The sequence below is a fragment of the Mustela nigripes genome, chromosome 4 (genome assembly GCF_022355385.1).
Source record: "Mustela nigripes isolate SB6536 chromosome 4, MUSNIG.SB6536, whole genome shotgun sequence".
Taxonomy (NCBI): Eukaryota; Metazoa; Chordata; class Mammalia; order Carnivora; family Mustelidae; genus Mustela; species Mustela nigripes.
The window spans coordinates 5,264,096-5,282,504 of NC_081560.1; the positions used below are offsets into that span (position 1 = coordinate 5,264,096).

Here is an 18,409-nt window from a genome sequence, read left to right on the forward strand (position 1 = left end):
GAGACAACAGCTTCTTACATGGCCCAGGGGAGAAGGAGGACATGTCCCAGCTCTTCCAGAGAAGCCTGGTCGTTCACAGAAAGATAGGATTTGATGCTCTCAGATTCTAAATGGTGACACCCCAGGAGTGATGAGAGGCTCAGAAATAAATAAAACTTCCCAAGATTGAGGTGCAGGGGGAGCATTAAGAATTCCCTCACAACGGCAATATGACTTTTTAGCAATACTCTACCAACAGTTAAAATTTCTAGTAGAATGTTTATTCGAGAGTAGTTTTAGATTTGTAGAAAAGCGGTGAAGTGTGTCTGGACTTCCCGAGTACCCCAGCCACGGTTCCCTCATCCCTGCCATCTCCCATCAGGGTGGCAGACGCTTGTCACAGTTCGCAAACCAGTACTGATCCATGATTGTCCCCTAAAGCCCAAGTTCGTTCAGATTTACCTGATGTCATTTTCCTGTCCGAGGATCCCCCCTGGGCTCTCCCATGACATCGGGTCAGCGCGTCTCCTTGGGCTCCTCTGGGCCGTGGTGGTGTTTCGGGGTTCCCTTGCTCCTGTGGCCTTACCGGCTCTAGGGAGCACTGGGCAGGTGTTCTGCAGGAGACCCCGCTGTTGGGATTTGCCTGCTGTTTTTCTCACCCTAAGTCTGGGATTCTGGGTTTTAGAAGGGAGGCCACAAGATGGGGTGCCCTTTCATCCTGTCCCACCAAGGGTGCTTACACTTAGCAAGTCTCAGCTCTGTGCACCGTAACACGGGTCACCTGGTGGCCGCGGTCATCTTCAGGTTTCTCCACGTCTGTGCTGTCGTCCTCGAAGTCACTGGACACATGATGTGTGCGGGGCTGTGGCCCGGCCCGAGAGCACGCTCGCTCGGGGGGCTTGGGGGGGCGCCTCTGCAGGGACGCGGTCCCTTGCCTCCCGCTGTGTGTTCCTTCGTGTCAGCACAGACGTGTGAACACATGTGTGCTCTTCCGTTATGACCTGTCACTACTGTATTTTGCCGCTCAGCTATTTCAGCCAGTGTAACTATTAATAAAATGTGAGAGCAAATGGAGGGAAAATGGCCAGCAGCCGAGTAAGTGGCTGTGTGGTAAGCCTGAGTTCTTAGAAGACGCAGAAAATAAGAGCACAGCATTAAAGCAAGCTGGGGGGGGGGGGGGGGAGCAGGGGGGCCGCCCAGGGTGGGCGTAAGTTGGGACTCGAATTGAGGTCCACAAGTGGAGAGGGTGCATGGCTTGCTTATTTTAAAAGCAAGGGGCGGGCGGTGTGCCTGGGTGGCTCCATGGGTTAAGTGACCGACCTTTGATTTCCATTCTGGCCATGAGATCGAGCCCTGCGTCGGGCTCTGCGCGTTTAACCTGCTGAGATTCTGTCCCTTCCCTGTGCCCCTCCCCCCACCCTCGGAAAAGGAAGTAAAAATAAATAAAAGCAACAGGAAGGAGAGGGACCCATGCTGCAGGTGCAAAGAAAGAAAAATAAAGAAAAAATAAAACGCCTCAACTTTTCTTGTCCTTCCTCCCCTATCAAGGAAAATGGTGGAAGTGGACAAAGTACAGTAGGCGGCGAGTAGAGGAAACTGAAGCCCGAGCTGGGTGTAGAGATTCTGGGAGGGCGCCACCGAACCGGTTTGCTTTCTGACCCAGATGAATCACATTCCAGTGTAACAAAGGGCCTTGGAAAGCAGATCGCCAAGCTGCTGGTGATATCACGGGAATTGTGAAAAGTGTTCTGGGGCCCAGGCTAGAGATGAAAGGAAACAGATTCAAAAAAGAAAAAAAAAAAAATCCTGTGGCTGTGGAATGTGGTGCCCGTCCCAGGTAAGATATGTGAATGAATGATTAGTGAAAGTCAAAGAAGTCATTTCTGGGAACCTACCATGAATTGACAAAGTCACAGAAGTCGAGCCCGATTTCCTTTCTGGATAGTTCCGCAGCTGAGGTAAAACAGGACAGGCATGTCTCAGTTTCAGCTAGACAGCTGACGGAGCCGGCGCGGGAGTGCGGGCTGTCTGCTCGGTGAACGAGTTCATAGCTCGGTCTGGGCCTCAGAAGGACGTTGATGACATCTCAGCGCAGAGCACCGTGTCCACTGCGTCCTTTTAAAATCCACTTAACGTCACCTGTGACTCCAGCCACCTCTCTAGTCACACAGGTACCATGGGGTGGCACCTCAGCCCAGGCCTGCCAGCATACCCCCAGTCTCCTTACCAGTGGGGGACAGACACCAGGGGAGAGACGCCTCTGCCTTCCACCCTCAGAGTGACAGTCCCCAGAAGACGCCAGCAAGACTGAGTCCGTCTGCCTGTGCTTGTGGCCATGTCAGCCGCCCATCGGCACACGGGCTCATCCACTAGCCCGTTTCACGCCCATCCTGCACACCTGCTCCTCGGGTCACGTTCCCAGTAAAGGATGTGCAGGCCAGGCTCTGCCTGCTGGGGAACCCAAGCTAAGAAACAGGACTCTTGTACCCTCGGCTCATCAGTATCTGGGACGGTGACTTCAGTAGTACTGACTTGGATGGCATCATCGACTTCACAGAGGACTTGAAACCGGAGATAGCCAAAAATAAGATACAGAAAGATTCCTTAACAAGCTAACCTGTTTTGGGACCAGTGAGTAAGCAGACGGTATGCAGAACGAGGACATGTTAGCATATGAGTGTTCCAGAAAAGAACAAAACTGGGGGCCGAGCACTATGTGAAGAGTGGGGTGGTGAAGACGCCGTGGCCCTGCCCTCCGCACGCCTGCGCTAACTGGGGAGCGCGCGGGCTGACCCCCACAGGAGCACACTGGGGACCCGTGTGTGGGTTTTCAAAGAAGGAGATAGGAGCAGTTCTGCGCATCAAGCAGTATGAAACGCTTACAGTCAAACACAGCGGCCTCTGTCCCTGTTGTCACATCCTTGTCATGCTGCCCAGAAGCAACCAGTTCAGCGACGCAGTCTAGACTGGACAGCCACATTACATCGCTTCCTGACTTGAGACGTGTTTTACTTCCAGGCCGGGTGGATGGGGGGGTCCTGCCCCTTGTGTGGCCTCCTCCCTGCCCTCATCTTCCCAGCATCGCCAGGTCTCGAGGGGCGGTGAATTCCTTCCTGGCGAGATGTCATTGTTTGGACTGGGTCCGTTTTATCCAGTCCGCGGAGCCCAGCGGAGACTAATCACGCTCCCGTGTCCTTCGTCCTGCCGTTCAGTGTTATTCCGGACCTGCGAGCGCTCCCCTTCTTAGTTGGACCATCTACGCCTTTCCACAACTTCTGACTTCTTGATGGGATTTTCTGTGTGGTCAGACCTGTCTGACGTGTCTTCAGCTCCCCCTGGAGCCACTCCCTCTGGGTCCTGGGTCTTCCTGCTCCGGCTGTCACTCCCCGTCCTGCTCACCCCTGTCTCCCGAGGCCGAGGCCGGGAAACACCTCATCCTCATCTTCCTCCTTCATTGCAACACCTGACTTTTGAACACATGCTTTCTGCTTCTTTGGTCTATTCCCTTTCGCAGGGTGGAGCACATTCTTCCGTAGCTACTGTCTTAGCCCACTTGGGCTGCGGTCACACACCAGCACAGCGGGGGCTCCGGCAGCAGGGCCCCACCGCTCGCAGCTGGGGAGGCTGTAAGTCCGCGATGGAGACGGTGGTCAGGGAAGTTCCCCAGGAGGGCTCCCTTCCGGCTGGCAGACTGCTGCCTTCTCCCCATCCTCACAGGGCAGAGCCCTGCCACTAAGCCCATCGTGGGGTCCCCACCCGCGTGACCTCATCTAAACTCACCTCCGGGGGCGCCTGGGTGGCTCAGTGGGTTAAGCCGCTGCCTTCGGCTCAGGTCATGATCTCAGGGTCCTGGGATCGAGTCCCGCATCGGGCTCTCTGCTCAGCGGGGAGCCTGCTTCCTCCTCTCTCTCTGCCTGCTTCTCTGCCTACTTGTGATCTCTGTCTGTCAAATAAATAAATAAAATCTTTAAAAAAAAATAAATAAATAAATAAATAAATAAATAAATAAATAAAAAAAAATAAACTCACCTCCGAAAGGCCCTACCTCCTGATACCGTCAGTCCTGGGAGTGAGGGCTCCCACAGACGAATGCTGCGGGGTCACACTTAACCCCAGCGCTTCCCACGGACAGATGCACGGAGGTCATCATGTGAAATATTAAGTATTTGTTTATCTTTCAGACTCCCCGTATAGACTGCTGGGTATAGCATTCCATAATGAAAATCATCTTTATTTAGAAATTTGAAAGCGTCCTTCCACTGCTTTTGGATGCAAGTATTAAAGAGAAATGGGTTGTGTCCTCTTTATATGAGTTTTCGCCTCTAAAAGTATTGGGATTTTCCCTTTCTCTCTGGTGCTCCAGAATTCCAGACCAGCAGGCCTCCTTATGGTCTTTGTGTTCCTCGTGCTGGCCCACGGTGCGCCCCCGGAACCTGGAGCGCTTGTCTTCGGTGATTTTCTTCCTACCGTTTTTCCTCTGAGACTTCAGCTTGCAGGTCTTGGGCTCCCTGAAGTCATCCTTTAATATTCTTGTCCTGCCTCTTTCTCTCTCTGTCTTTGATTCTACCCCTGGGAAGTTTTGATTCCATTTCCCTCTGGGGAAGATGTGCCCACAATGGGAGCGTCTGTGGCTTTGCGCTCCAGGTCTCCTCAAGCGGCTGTGAGTCTAGGCTGCCTGTTGGGACCGAAGGGCGGGCAGCAGGGACATGCATGGGTGGGGGGGACGGTTCTTGCCCAGCATCACTGGTCGGTTTCACCGGCAGCTCCCAGTGCTCATATCTGTGCGTCATATTTGCAGGGCCGGTTCTCCAGAAAATGATCCTCGGTGGTGATAGTGGTAGTGGCGTGGCGGGTGGCTATGGCCATTCCCCGATCTACACCAGGCTTCCTGTTCCCCTCTGGCCCCGTCCCCACCCCCGCCAGGGCCTCCAGTCTTGGGTCTTCCGTGTGCAGGGAGAGGTTGGTCTGCTGCTCTCCCCACCCTGCCCCTCCCCAGCAAGGCTCTGTCACTCATTAACCTTCCTCCACCTGCTTCTGCCCCGCAAACCTCCTGGTTCATCCCATTTCCAGCTTCTATTCCCTGAAGTTTCGAGAGAGCTTTTCAGGAGGAAAACGTGTTGGAAGTGTGTTTGCTCTGCCATTTTTAAGCCTAAGGAGACACAGGGAGACTGCAGAAGTACCCGAAAGGGGCTGAATGAGGCACAGTGGGAGGAGGGAAGGAGTGCCAACCTTGACGGGACTGATGGGGCAGCTTAGGTTGTGGAGTTAGAAGGTAAAGGCCAACCAGGTTGTCATAGGTAGAGTTGAAGGTAGGTGCGCTTGAGGTAGAAGGAACTTTGGGGCATAGAAGTGCCAAAAAAAAAAAAAAAAAAAAAAGCGCAGACCAGTTCAGTGTCCGCTGGGCTGGAGCCAGGAGGTGTGGGCTCCCTCGCCCACGAGGCCGGCCCCCTCCTCACGCAGCTCCAGGAGAGCCAGCAGACACGAGAGAGAGGCCTCCGGGGTGTTTAAGCCACCGGGCAAGCTCTGAGGTAAACAGTAAGAAACCAAATTAGATAGTTTTCCAGAGCTTTAGCTGTTCATCAGTGTTGATTTTAAAAGCCCCACAATCAGCTTAATTACTGAAAATCGGGGTGAAACTATACGGAGAACAGTGAAGCAGCCAAGGAACCACATTTCCATTGTTTGGAGCATAGATGTTCCACTTGCCCGGAGACAGCAGAATCTCTTAGGGCTTACTGTTTTAAAAAAATCATTTCTATATTTAAAGTTTGTCATCTTTCCTTATCTAATTATCACATTCAGTTGTTTGAAAATCCTATTAAAAGGTACATTTTAGAGGCGCCTGGATGGCTCAGTGGGTTAAGCCTCTGCCTTCGGCTCGGGTCATGATCTCAGGGTCCTGGGATCAAGCCCCGCATCGGGCTCTCTGCTCAGCGGGGAGCCTGCTTCCCCCACCCCCCTGCCTGCCTCTCTGCCTACTTGTGACCTCTGTGTGCCAAATAAATAAAATCTTTAAAAAAAAAAAAAGTAAATTTTAAAACTGATAAACACTTTGAGCAAATTGCGTATCAGTTGAAAAGTTTTCAGAGGTAAGCAAGACCCCCGAGAGCTTTTTCCTGCAGATCGCTTCCAGATTGGGCCTGCCGTCCTTTGGCCTGTTCATTGGTCACTGGGAACACCCTGCGTCTTCTGTCATTGGGAGGAATTTTCCAAGTAGAGTTTGCAGTTGCTCAACTCCATGCATGTGGTGTGGAGAAAGCCGAGTTGTAGAGCCAGGGAGGTGCGGCCGGACCGGAAGCCGCAGGGGGGCCACTTGGCACAGGGCCCTGGGACCCCGCCATCTGCTCCTTATCTCTGGGGCTGGGTCTCACCCACTCCCCAGTGTCGTCTTGAGTCTTGGGAGGGCGGAACTGTGCCTCCCTCCGTGAGGTATGGACGTGTCAGCGTTGCATGTGGGTAGATGAAAACAGTCCGTCTCTGTGTGCCTCTGGCTGGGTCCGTCTGCGCTGGGAGATGACAGCGTTGGCTCCTTTGGGCTCTCTGTGCCGACCCCGGCGCGCATCTTCCCATCAGGCTCACTCAGCCCGCGCGGCCCCTGTGACAGCACTACCTGTTGTCCCATTCTGTAACTCAGCGCAGAGGCGCGCAGAGAGCCAAGGACTTGAGCGCACAGAAGCTTCTAGGGTCCAGTGATTCTCCCCTCGCAAGGACGCGGGTGGTATTTGACTTCCAAGGGTTTTCCTTTAGTGTTTGCTGCTTTGCCTTCTCTTGCGGCCACGACGGTGCTTTTTCACGTTATGTTCTCGCCATTCTCTTGCTCCTCGGACTGCTGCCTCGGCGGCGGTTTTCCCACTGTCCACCCTGCCCGGCTGCGGCACAGTTCACAGAAGCCGTGCGCCGTGTCAGCGTCTGGTGTCCTTGTCACGGCCTGGGTGTCCCCCGGGCAGACCTGCCATGCATCCTTCTTAGGTCTGTCTGCACCGGCCATTAGACTCAAATACTCGCTTCGCAGCCAATAGAGATTTTCGGGTGCAGACTCGTAGGGACGGAGCCCTGGGAAGCACGGTGTTCTGTGCGTTTCCGAAGAACCGTCATCGTGCTGGACAGTTGAAACGGACGCCTGCTGGGCTGTCGGTGGACTGTTGCTGCTTTGAACACGAACGTGTGTCTTTTCTCGCTCGCCAATTTTCTCTTGGCCTTGGACTCTTAGCATCTTGTCTGCAACGTGTGCTTAGCTGTGATTTTGTCACTTTAACCTGCCTGAGGTGGATTTGATTCCTTTTGATAGACTCCAACTTTCTGTTGAGATTCACCTGTTTGAAACGATCTTGAAAATCCCCACAGAAAAGTTCCGAAATGACTGTGGCAATCGAGTCACGTGCTGCTCTTCTCTGGGGAACAGCAGCTTCTCGAACCTTCTCACGTGGCGTCCGCCGGGCTCTCGGTGACCTGCAGGTTTTGTCGGGCGTCTGCAGTCACGTCATCGGGGTCAGACCCGCAGCCCTCTGGGATGGGTTTTCAACAGCTGCGGTCACTTAGGGTGTCATGGATGATCTTGATAAACTATTTTAAAATTGGTTTTCTCCACTAAATCCATTTTTTGGGAGAAGACCGTAGGTAATCTGCAGTTACAAGGTCCCCCCCCACCGTCCCTAGCTGCTCCAGCCAGTTTAGAAAAACAAGCTCAGCTCATATTTAATGTGTCCTAAAATATGTTTTTCTGTGACTTCTCCACATATTCTTTTATAATATTTTCTGGGACCACAGTCAGGGGTTCCCAGAGCACCACCCAGGGAAAGCTAGCAAACCTGACAAATCGGCCCGCCATCCCTGGGTGCCAGTTAGTTACACGAGCACGACTGTTTTCAGGATTCTCGATACACTCTGTGGCTCAAAGAGTATTTGACCCGTTTCTGGATGCCGTGGAGTTTCTATTTCTCTCTCACGTCACCCGTGATTGGGCCCAGAGGGGTGAGTGGCCCTACACCTCTTCCCGGTCCTGGGCCGTTCATTCAGCAGACAGGCGGGGTCCCCATGGGCTTGTACTTCGCAGGACACAGTGCTGGGCAGGGCTGGGCCACGTGTAACAATTAATGAGATTTCCTCGCCCACCTGGACTCACGTAGGGGAACCGAGCTCCTATGTAACTCCTGCCAAGCAGAGGCAAAGTGTGTCATAACAGAGGTATAAACCGATGCTGAATTGGTTGGGAGCCTGAGCCTGATGGGAAGCTCTGGGCTCCTGTCATTCTCTAACTTCTTTTCATTATTAAGTTAGCTGGGGTCTGGCATACAGTGGGAGAGAGAAGAACCTGCTTCCGTAGAAAAGGCCACATTGACATTTTTTCAAAGAAACACACTGTCACTGTCCCAGCTCCTTAATATCACTTAATTTTTTGCTTATTTCTCTTTGATGTTTTTCATTTAAACACATATTTTACATAATTATAATGTACAATTTTCGAGTCTATGTTTTCACTGCCATAAACCTTCTTTATAATGTTTTACTTCAGCATGGTCTTTCTAATTCTACCATTTGATATTTTTTCCCCACTGGCAATCCAGTATTTAATACATTTTCTTTTGTTGGGGGAAGATACTTTTCCAGTTTGAATATTAGAAGTAATGCCACACTGACCATCTTTGATTCCTGCTCCTAATCCTCAGGATGACTACATAATCCAACAGAGAGAACGAGTGTGCAAACAGCACGAATGTTTAGGATTCCCAATATACGTACACTGTGGCTCAGGCATTTTTCTACTGGTTTATGGTACCACCTGGTTTCATGGCAGCACTTGAGGTAGCTGCTGTGACCGAATGACGTTGGCCTCTAGCAGCTCTGGGTAATACTTCCAACTTGCTTTGATCTTCATCTCTGTGGTTTTGTTTTGTTTTGTTTTGTTTTGTTTTGTTTTGTTTTAAATAAAGATTTTTTTTGTAAGTTTTTTTTTTTTTTTTTGACAGAGATCACAAGTAGGCAGAGAGGTGGGCAGAGAGAGGAGGAAGCAGGCTCCCCGCTGAGCAGAGAGCCTGATGCGGGGCTTGATCCCAGGATCCTGGGATGTCTCTGCGGTTCTTAATAAAGGGGAACCACTTCCCTGCGTGTATTTGTTCTGGGCGTGTGGGGGGTCATCTTCAGCACTGAGTTGGGGCTGCTCACACATACACACGCCCCCAACCCCGGTGCCTGCTGTGCCTGGTGCAGTCCCCAGACGGGCTGTGCCGCGGGGTCCCGGGGACACCATCTGTGTGCACCTGAAACAGGGCCAGGCGCATGCTGGATGTTTGTCTCTAGACGATGTGAGAGTGCAAGGCTCTACTCTCCCTCACGCGTCTTCTCAGCCTCCGGGAAGTGAGAAAGAATGCTTGTGTGCTCTGTTACTGAATGTATGAGAAACAGATTTTCATTTCAGGTCATTTGGTATAACTTCAGCATTTCGAAATGAACTAATAGCCACATATAGGAGAAATTAAACTGAAGCTGAATTCTTTTATACAGTTTTAATTGTATAAAGTCTCTGTGTATACAAAGTTCTTAGATACAATGAAAAAAATTTTTGAAGTGAATTACATTGTTTCCATTGCAGAAAATCTCCAGGCTTTAAGTAGAATACAAAAGCATTTTTGCCAGTGTGGATAAATTCAACTCTTTTTAGCCTCTCAAACTTACAGAACTAACGTTGAAGATAACCAGTAAAATCTGGCTGGATATTAGGGTTGAGGTATTTCCCCCCTGGTGTTTGGACTTTAAAGTGTGTTTTTGTTTCTCTTGTTTGTCTTTAGGTAAAAAAGGCCTTCTTTGCGTTAGTAGCCAATGGTGTTCGAGCAGCGCCGCTGTGGGAGAGTAAGAAACAAAGTTTCGTAGGTAAGCAGTGTGGGCCTGGAGCCTAAGAGCAGAGAGCCCAAGGTATCCTAACAGATGCTGCTCTGAAATTCAGTCTCGAAAACTCTGCCAAGCTGAAGGACTCTGGGCTTTTATGTCCAGGGAAGGTGGGGCCACTAGCAAATTCAAAACACCTGCGTGCTCCCACTGAGTCTCGTTGCCATCTTTATTTATTTATTGAGTTTCTTTTGACTCATTACCTCCCTGGCTCCCCAAAGGAGCTTCTGTGCCTTTGCCGATTGCTCTGAAGCCAGGGAACAGGGGACGCTGTGCTCAGATTCCTGACCTGGGCCGCCTTTGCACATGTGTACGTGACAGTGGGCAGTCCCCGCTCCTGTAGCTGACCCCTTGTGGACCGTGCGAATGAAGTGACAGAGACAGGATCGATGCCTGTGCTAAATCATTGCTATCCTATTGGAAATGTCCTATAACTTGGTGTCTGAGCTGGAGAATTTCCCACCGTGCAGGTCATGGTAGACAGCAGATGTCATCTCTGCTAGCGTGCGTCTGGTTTAATATCATCAGTGTGTCTGCCTCCCACTCTAGGGGACAATCCCCTCAAAGAACAGTTTCTTGTCTTCTTCATCTTTGTAGTCTTGGCATCTGGCACACAGTAGGCACTTAATAACTGGGCACTAAATCAGTACTTAAAGAACCATCATTTGGAGAATGCTTCTCAGGAAACAATCCACATGCCCTGGAAGTGTCCTGTGTCTAAAGCTTTTGGAATACCTTACCTTATCTTACCTTACCTTAAAGTATTTTAAAATATTTACATGTCACTGCAAGTCTCCTGTGAGGTTTTGTATTGATCAGTTCCCCACCACTGAATTGCCGAATACCGTGGCTGAGTCTGTTGTACTTACTGTCAGGTTTGATTTCAGCTAAATTTATCTCCATTTGTTGTAGATAATTAACAGACTAAGAGTCCTAAAGAATAGAATATATTAAACTGTGCTTGATATGTTTAAAGTGTGTTTTAGGAGCTTTTCTAGAAAAGATTCCAGGCTTGCTTATCCTATGAAATTTTTCATTGTTTTATATTTAACATATCATTCTTTGTTCCAGGAATGCTAACAATTACAGATTTCATAAATATACTACATAGATACTATAAGTCACCCATGGTAAGTGCCAGAAATCCTACATGGGTCATTGGAGCGGTATATTTCTGTGTATTGGGGGGTGGGGGGTGCTGGGAGTTGATTTGTACAAATACGTAATATATGCCACGCAGGGCACATCAGCGTACATCAGTCACTGAATTTATGATCTTTGATGCCCTGTGGGCGTGTCGCGGTGTTGTGACTGCTGGACCCGCAGACCAAGGCGACCCCGCCCCACACCACTCTGGGGCCCCAGAGCTTATCTTCCCAGGCCTGTCCGTGGGGCCGCGGCCTCCTGCAGTCACCCCCGAACTGTTTCACAAGAGCTGTATGTACTCTGTGGTTTTAAAGAAGTAAAACTTAAAATTAGAGAAATTCAGTTTTGATATTTTTCTGCCAATTATGAAAAGACTGCCGCTGGCTAATTTTAGTGGGAGAACTCCCTGATCCCCGGTTCCTCGTCCAGCTGTTTGCTAAGAGCATAGTTTGAGAACCACATAAGGCCTTTTATCGAACACTGTGATTTTTGTGATTCTACCAGCTTGTTTGGGTTTTGGTTTTGGTTTTTGTGGGGGGAGGGGGGAGTGTTTTTGACAAGGGTAGGTAAGGACAGAACTGCATACTTTTTTTCTTTTATGCTCTTTTGGGTATCTGAAAGGTAAAAGATAATCTAATACTCGTTTTATATGTAATAGCTAATATTGCCCAATAACTAATTTCCTATGTAAAATGAGGAAAGTACAAACATAAGAGATACTCTCAGAATTAACTTGAACCAACGATTTTGTAAGTATCCCATATTTATTTCACATGAGGAATCTGATTTCTTAAATACCACCCATGCAGGTAAATACTGGTTTTCTTTATAAGGGTCATATGTCTGCTTTTGAACTAGCAAAATCACACATGACTATTAACTGAATATATTTTGATAAAATACAGCTAAACCTGTGTTAAAGATCTCAGCAAGGGGTGCCTGGGTGGCTCAGTCAGTTAAGTGCCATGATCTCAGGGTTGTGGGGTTCCACCCACGTGGGGCTCTGCGTTCCCTGGGGAGCCTGCTTGGGACCCTCACCCTGGCAAACACGCTCGCTCTCTCTAAAACAAGTCTTTAAAAAAATAAAACTCTTAGCAGTAGCTAATTAAATCAAAATTTCTATAAAAGCAGTTGTCTAAATATGCAGCCCAAAGTTTTTTTATTTATAATTGACATACAGTATTATAGTAGTTTCAGGTGTGCAACACAGTGAATCCATGTTTACGTACATTACGAACTGATGAGCACAGTCGGTCTAGTTCCCTTCTGTCCCCTTACAAAGCTAGTTGGTTTCATTGACTATATCCCCGTGACTTGTTTATTCTGTAACTAGGAGTCTGGACCTCTCGGTCCTCTTACTGATTCTCTTCTCTCCTCCCTCCCTTACCCTCTGGTGAGCACCAGTTTGTTCTCTATACCTATGAGTATATTTGTTACTCGTCTGCTTTTTAGATTCTGTATGAAGTGAAACCATATGGTATTTGTCTTTGTCTGATTCCTTCTAGGTCCCTCCGCGTTGCCACATTTAAATGGCAGGATTCCATTCCATTTTATGACTGATACTCACGCGCGCGTGTGTGTACAGTCGTTCATCTATCAGTGGACACTTGGGCTGCTTCCTTATCTTGGCTATTGTGAGCCCTGCTGCAGCGAGCATAGGGGTACATATATCTTTTCAAATTAGTATTTGCAGGGCTTTTTTCCCAGGAAAATACCCAGAGTGGGTGCCTGGGTGACTCAGTTGGTTAAGCAACTGCCTTCGACTCAGGTCATGATCCTGGAGTTCCAGGATCGAGTCCTACATTGGGCTCCCTGCTCGGTGGGGAGTCTTCTCCCTCTGGCCCTCCCACCTCTCGTGTTCATGCTATCTCTCTCTCTCAGATAAATAAAATCTTAAGAAAACACACACACACACACAGTGAAATTACTGGCTCCTATGGTAGCTCTAGTTTTCATGTTTTGAGGAAAGTCCATGCTGTTTTCCATGGTGCAGACACCAGCTTGCCTTCTCACGACGGTCCACAAGGGTCCCCTTTGCTGCACATCCTCGCCAGCACTTACTGTCTCTTGTCTTTTCGACGTCAGCTCTTCTGACAGGTGTGCGGTGCATCCCACTGTGGTTCCGATTCGCATTTCCCCCATGATGATGATGCTCCTCTTTCCAAACGCTTCTATGGGGGGCGGGTTTAAGCTTCGTCAGAGTGTTCGTCTTTGACTGGTTTTGTCCCGTTACTTCTGGGAGCTCCCTGGGATTCCCTGGTGGTTTAGCGAGGACCTTCCATTCCACAGGACACAGTAGCTTCCGTGGTGGGTCTTGGCCTGGCCTGGTGTGCTTTCACCGTGGGTACACCCCGCTTCGTTTCCAGTCAGAAACTCTAGGAGGGGGCACCTCGGTGGCTCAGTCGGTTTAGCATCTGCCTTCGGCTCAGGTCATGATCCTGGAGTCCTGGGATCGAGCCCCACATCAGGCTCTCTGCTCAGCAGGGAGTCTGCTTCACCTTCTCCCTCTGCCTGCCACTCCCTTTGCTTATGCTCTCTTAATTTCTGTCAAATAAATAAATAAGATCTTAAAAAACAAAACAAAACAAAAACAACTCTAGGAGATCCCAGCTCCGCCTTCTCTTCTTGTCCTGGACAGCTCCTCCCGTTTGGGTTTCTGGCTGCAGATTCCCCTGGTCCCGTCTGCCCCAGACTTTGGTTTCTGTCTCCCTAACTCAGCGGGAGTGTGGCGCCCTGGCCGGGTCACATCTAGAGAGAGCTGTGAGCATGGGGCTCGCTGTGTTTGCAGGCCTTCTCCCAGGGGTGCCAATAGCCCAGTGTCGGAGAACCGTTCCTGCACACGTTTTTCCCATTGTCTAGTTGTCTGCAGCCGGGAACTAGTGCGGCCCTGTCCCCCTGCCGGGCTCACGGGACCCTGCCATTGCACGTGTGCTGTGAATTCCAGCGCTTGCGGTCCCTGAACGCAATCTATTATCTACATAATATAGTGCCATTTAATCTGCCCTTATTTTTGGTTTCAACAAAATACAGAGGAAAAGGATGCAGCATCTATAGTTTCTGTGCCAAGGCGCCGTCAGCCTGTGTGCACCCCCGTCCCCATTACGCCGTCGGTTCTGTTGTGACACTGTGGTTCGTGTCACAGTGTCCTGAGGTCATCCTTGTGCTCAGAGAACACTTGCCCTATTTTACGGAAGTGGAATTGACAGTTGTTGTTTTTAACGCATTGAAGATGTCATTTCATGGTCTTTTGGCCTCCCGGGGCTTGGGGTCAGAAGTCAGCAGAAACGTTTACCTTCTGTCCTCTGGGGAGTCCGCGTTTCCTTCTGGTTCCAAGCTGTCTCGTCCCCCTGGTGTCAGCACTGGCGGCCCCGCGCCTGTGTCCGCTTTTCCTTGTGTGGCTCCTGCCCCAGCTAGGCTACGTTCCCATGATCCTCTAGGTTGGTTTTTCACCTAATTTGGGAAGTTTTTGATTGCTGTTTCTTTAGGTATTTTTTCTGGCTCATCCTTCCTCCCGGGACTTCAGTCGCGTGTGTATAGGCCACTGGACACGGTCCCACAGGTCTCTGCCCCTGCGTTCGTCTTTCTGGCTTCAGTGCCGTGATCTTATGTGTGCTTGTTCTTCCCTGGGTGATCGCCAGTCCTACTTTCAAACCTTATTCCCATGGAATTTTCACTGAGATGGGGAGCTTACCCTTGAAAGATTTTGTAGGGTCTTTATAAAATTTTCTGTGGTTGATTTTCCACAAAATGGAAATGGAACTTCTTTTTTTTTTTATTCCCTAAGCTCAATTTCATTTACATATATTGTGTTACTGTTCAGGGGTAGAAGTCAGTGACTCGTCAGGTGCAGATCACACCCCGTGCTGGTTCCCTCATGTGCCCTCAAGGCTTCGTGCCCGTCACCCCGTCCTGCCCCACCACCTCCCCTCCAGCAGCCCTCGGTTTGTTCTAGAGTTAAGGGTGGTTTGCCTCCCTGTCTTTATCTTCTTTTATCCTTCCTTCCCGTCCCCTGTGTTCATCTATTTTGTTTCTGAAATTCTGCGTGAGTGAAATCATATGGTATTTGTCTTTCTCGGACTTACTTTGCTTAGCAGAATACCCTCTAATTCCATCCACATCATTGCAAACAGCAAGATTTAACTCTTTTTAATTGCTGAGTAATACTCCACTGTGTTTATGTATTCCGTGTCTGTGTGAGTGTACACACATACTACATCTTCTTTATCCATTCGTCTGTCAATGGACATCTCAGCTCCTTCCACAGTTTGGCTATTGTGGACATCTTTGCTATAACACTGGGGGGCATGTGCCCCTTTGGAGCACTACGTTCATATCCTTTGGGTAAATACCCAGTAGTGCAATTGCTGGGTCGTAGGGTAGCTCTATTTTTAACTTTTTGGGGAACCTCCATGCTGTTTTCCAGACTGGCTGCACCAGCTTGCATTCCCACCAACAGCGTAAGAAGGTTCCCCTTTCTCTGCATCCTCACCAACCTCTCTTGTTTCCTGACTTGTTAATTTTAGCCATTCTGACTGGTGTGAGGTGGTTTTTATTTTTGTTTTTGTATTTCCCTGATGCCAAGTGATATTGAGCACTTTTTCATGTGTCTGTTGGCCATTTGTATGTCTTCTGACCATTTCTTGGCTAAATTTTTTTGTTTTCTGAGTGTTGAGTTTGATAAGTTCTTTATAGATTTTGGATACTAGCCCTTTATCTGATAAGGCATTTGCAAATATCTGCTTCTGCTTCTGCTTCTTCTGCTTCTTTTAGTTTTGTTGACTGTTTTCCTTTGCTTTGCAAGAGCTTTTGGTCTTGAAGTCCCAATAGTTTATTCTCGCTTTTGTTTCCCTTGTCTTTGGAGATGTGTCTAGCAAGAAGTTGCTGCAGCCGAGGTCACAGAAGTTGCTGCCTGTGTTCTCCTCTTTGACTTTGATGGATTCCTCTCTTACATTAAGGTCTTTCATCCATTTTATTTTTGTGTGTAGTGTAAGGAAATGGTCCAGTTTCATTCTTCTGCATGTGACTGTCCAGTTTTCCGACCATCATTTGTTGAAGAGACTTTTTTCCGTTGGGTATTCTTTCCTCCTTTGTCAAAGATTAGTTGACTGTAGAGTTGAGGGTCCATTTCTGGGCTCTCCGTTCTGTTCCACTGATCTATGTGTCTGTTTTTGTGCCAGAACCATGCTGTCTTGATGATGACAGCTTTGTAATAGAGCTTAAAGCCTGGAATTGTGATGCCTCCAGTTCTAGGTGAGTTTTTGGTGTGTGAGTTTTTGTTTTTTTTCCTGGTTTTTTTTTCCCCCAGTGTTCCTTTAGCTATTTGGGGTCTTTTGTGGTTCCATACAAATTTTAGGGCTGTTTGTTCCAGCTCTGTGAAAAATGCTGATGGTACTCTGACAGGGATTGCACTGGATGTGCAGACTGCTTCGGGTAGCACAGACACTTTAACAGTCGTTGTTCTTCCAGTCCATGAGCATGGAACATTTTTCCATTTCTATATGTCTTCCTCAATTTCTTTCGTAAGTATTCTGTTTTTCACACAGAGCCTTTACCTCTCTGGTTAGGTTTTCCCAGGCATCTTCTGGTTTTTGGAGCAGTTGTAAATGGGATCAGTTCCTTGATTTCTCTTGCTGCTGCTTCGTTGTTAGTGTAGACATGCAGCTGACTTCGGTGCATTGATTTTATATCCTGCAACTCTGCTGAATTCCTTTATCAGTTCTAGCAGTTTTTTGTCCGAGTCTTTTGGGTTTTCTACATAGAGCATCATATCATCTGAGAAGAGTAAAAGTTTGATTTCTTCTTTGCCAATTTAGATGCCTTTTATTTCTTTCTGTTGTCTGATTGCTGAGGCGAGGACTTCTAGTGGAGACTTCTAGTGAGAGGATCAATGGTTCTCATCCTTCCTTTATTAATGTGGTGTGTCACATTGATCGATTTGCAGATGTTGAACCAACCTTGCAGCTCAGGAATAAATCCTACCTGGTCGTGGTGAATAATCCTTTTAATGTACTGTTGGATCCTGTTGGCTAGCATCTTGGTAAGAATTTTTGCATCCGTGTTCATTAGGGATATTGGACTGTGACTCTCCTTTTTAGTGGGGTCTTTGGTTTTGGGATCAAGGTAATGCTGGCCTCATAGAATGAGTTTGGAAGGTTCCCTTCCATTTCTGTTTTTTGAAACAGTTTCAGAAGAACAGGTATTAATTCTTCTTTAAATGAATTCCCCTGGGAAGCCATCTGACCCTGGACTCTTACTTGTTGGAAGGTTTTCGATTACGGATTCAATTTCATTGCTGGTTATGGGTCTCTTCAGGTTTTCTCTTTCTTCCTGTTTCAGTTTTGGTAGTTTATGTTTCTAGGAATATATCCATTTCTTCCAGATTGTCTAATTTGTTGGCATATAATTGTTCATCGTATTCTCTTATAATTGTTTGTATTTCTGGTGTTGGTTGTGATCTCTCCTTAGCACAATTTACCATTTGTCCTTTTTAAACTAGAGTTGCTAAAAATTTCCTGTATCCTTAAAAAAAAAGGAATGGGTATATATGTCCATATATGTTTAAAAATTTACGTGTGTCAGAAATTTTCATGTTAAATTAATGAAAATATTATAACTAGTTTATTTTTTAAGTAATCTCTACACCCATTGTGGGGCTCAGGCTCACAACCCTGAGCTTGAGTCACACGCTCCTTTGACTGAGCCAGCCAGACACCCCTATTATGTTTTAAATTTTGAAGGCACTTACCTTCAAAGAAATGCAGAGCATTTTATGTTTGTTGTATATCTAATATTTTGAATTATCTTGATTGTTTCCACCTGTTGAATTATGGGACTCTGCATTGGTTATGAAGTAACTTTTCTTGTCTTATATATGTTAATATTTGTAAATAAGAAGTTTTCTTATTTGCAGGTACAGATTTATGAATTAGAAGAACATAAGATTGAAACATGGAGGGGTAAGCACAATTGGGTGATAATCTTTTAATATCAGGAAAAAATGTTCTGCTTAGTGTGTAAAATATGTTTTAACTTAATGGATCTTTCTTCTCTGTTTAATGAACTACATCATTAAAACATGTCTGTTTTAATCTCAGTGGTGAACCATACCATTATAAATACGATCCACTCTGTTGAGTGGACATTTGTGGAGAACCTACAGCGAGTCTGTATACTAAGGCTGGGACACAAGGACGAATGAGCTTACTCAGGCCCCAGCCACTGCCCCCAGCAGAGCCACCACTCACTTCTGAGTGTGGCCATCCTTGCCCGCAGACTTCTCTCTATCTAGAAAATGCACCAGGGGAGTGCCTCCTACCACTAACAAAAGCAAAGATCTGTTCTTACATTTAATAATTATTTTTCTACAAATTATGAAGAAACATAGAACAAATGAACCTTGAAC

General features: G+C 47.8%; 1 protein-coding gene across 8 annotated transcripts in view; it reads left to right on the forward strand.

Moving 5' to 3' along the window:
* PRKAG2 (protein kinase AMP-activated non-catalytic subunit gamma 2) overlaps positions 1 to 18,409 on the forward strand; it is a 245,234-nt gene that overhangs the window by 210,368 nt on the left and 16,457 nt on the right. For all 8 annotated transcript variants that reach the window (XM_059396064.1, XM_059396065.1, XM_059396066.1 and 5 more), the window contains 3 exons: positions 9,765 to 9,846; positions 10,933 to 10,991; positions 17,918 to 17,963. In XM_059396064.1, the coding sequence (XP_059252047.1) occupies positions 9,765 to 9,846; positions 10,933 to 10,991; positions 17,918 to 17,963 (187 nt within the window). The remainder of the gene's footprint in view (positions 1 to 9,764; positions 9,847 to 10,932; positions 10,992 to 17,917; positions 17,964 to 18,409) is intronic.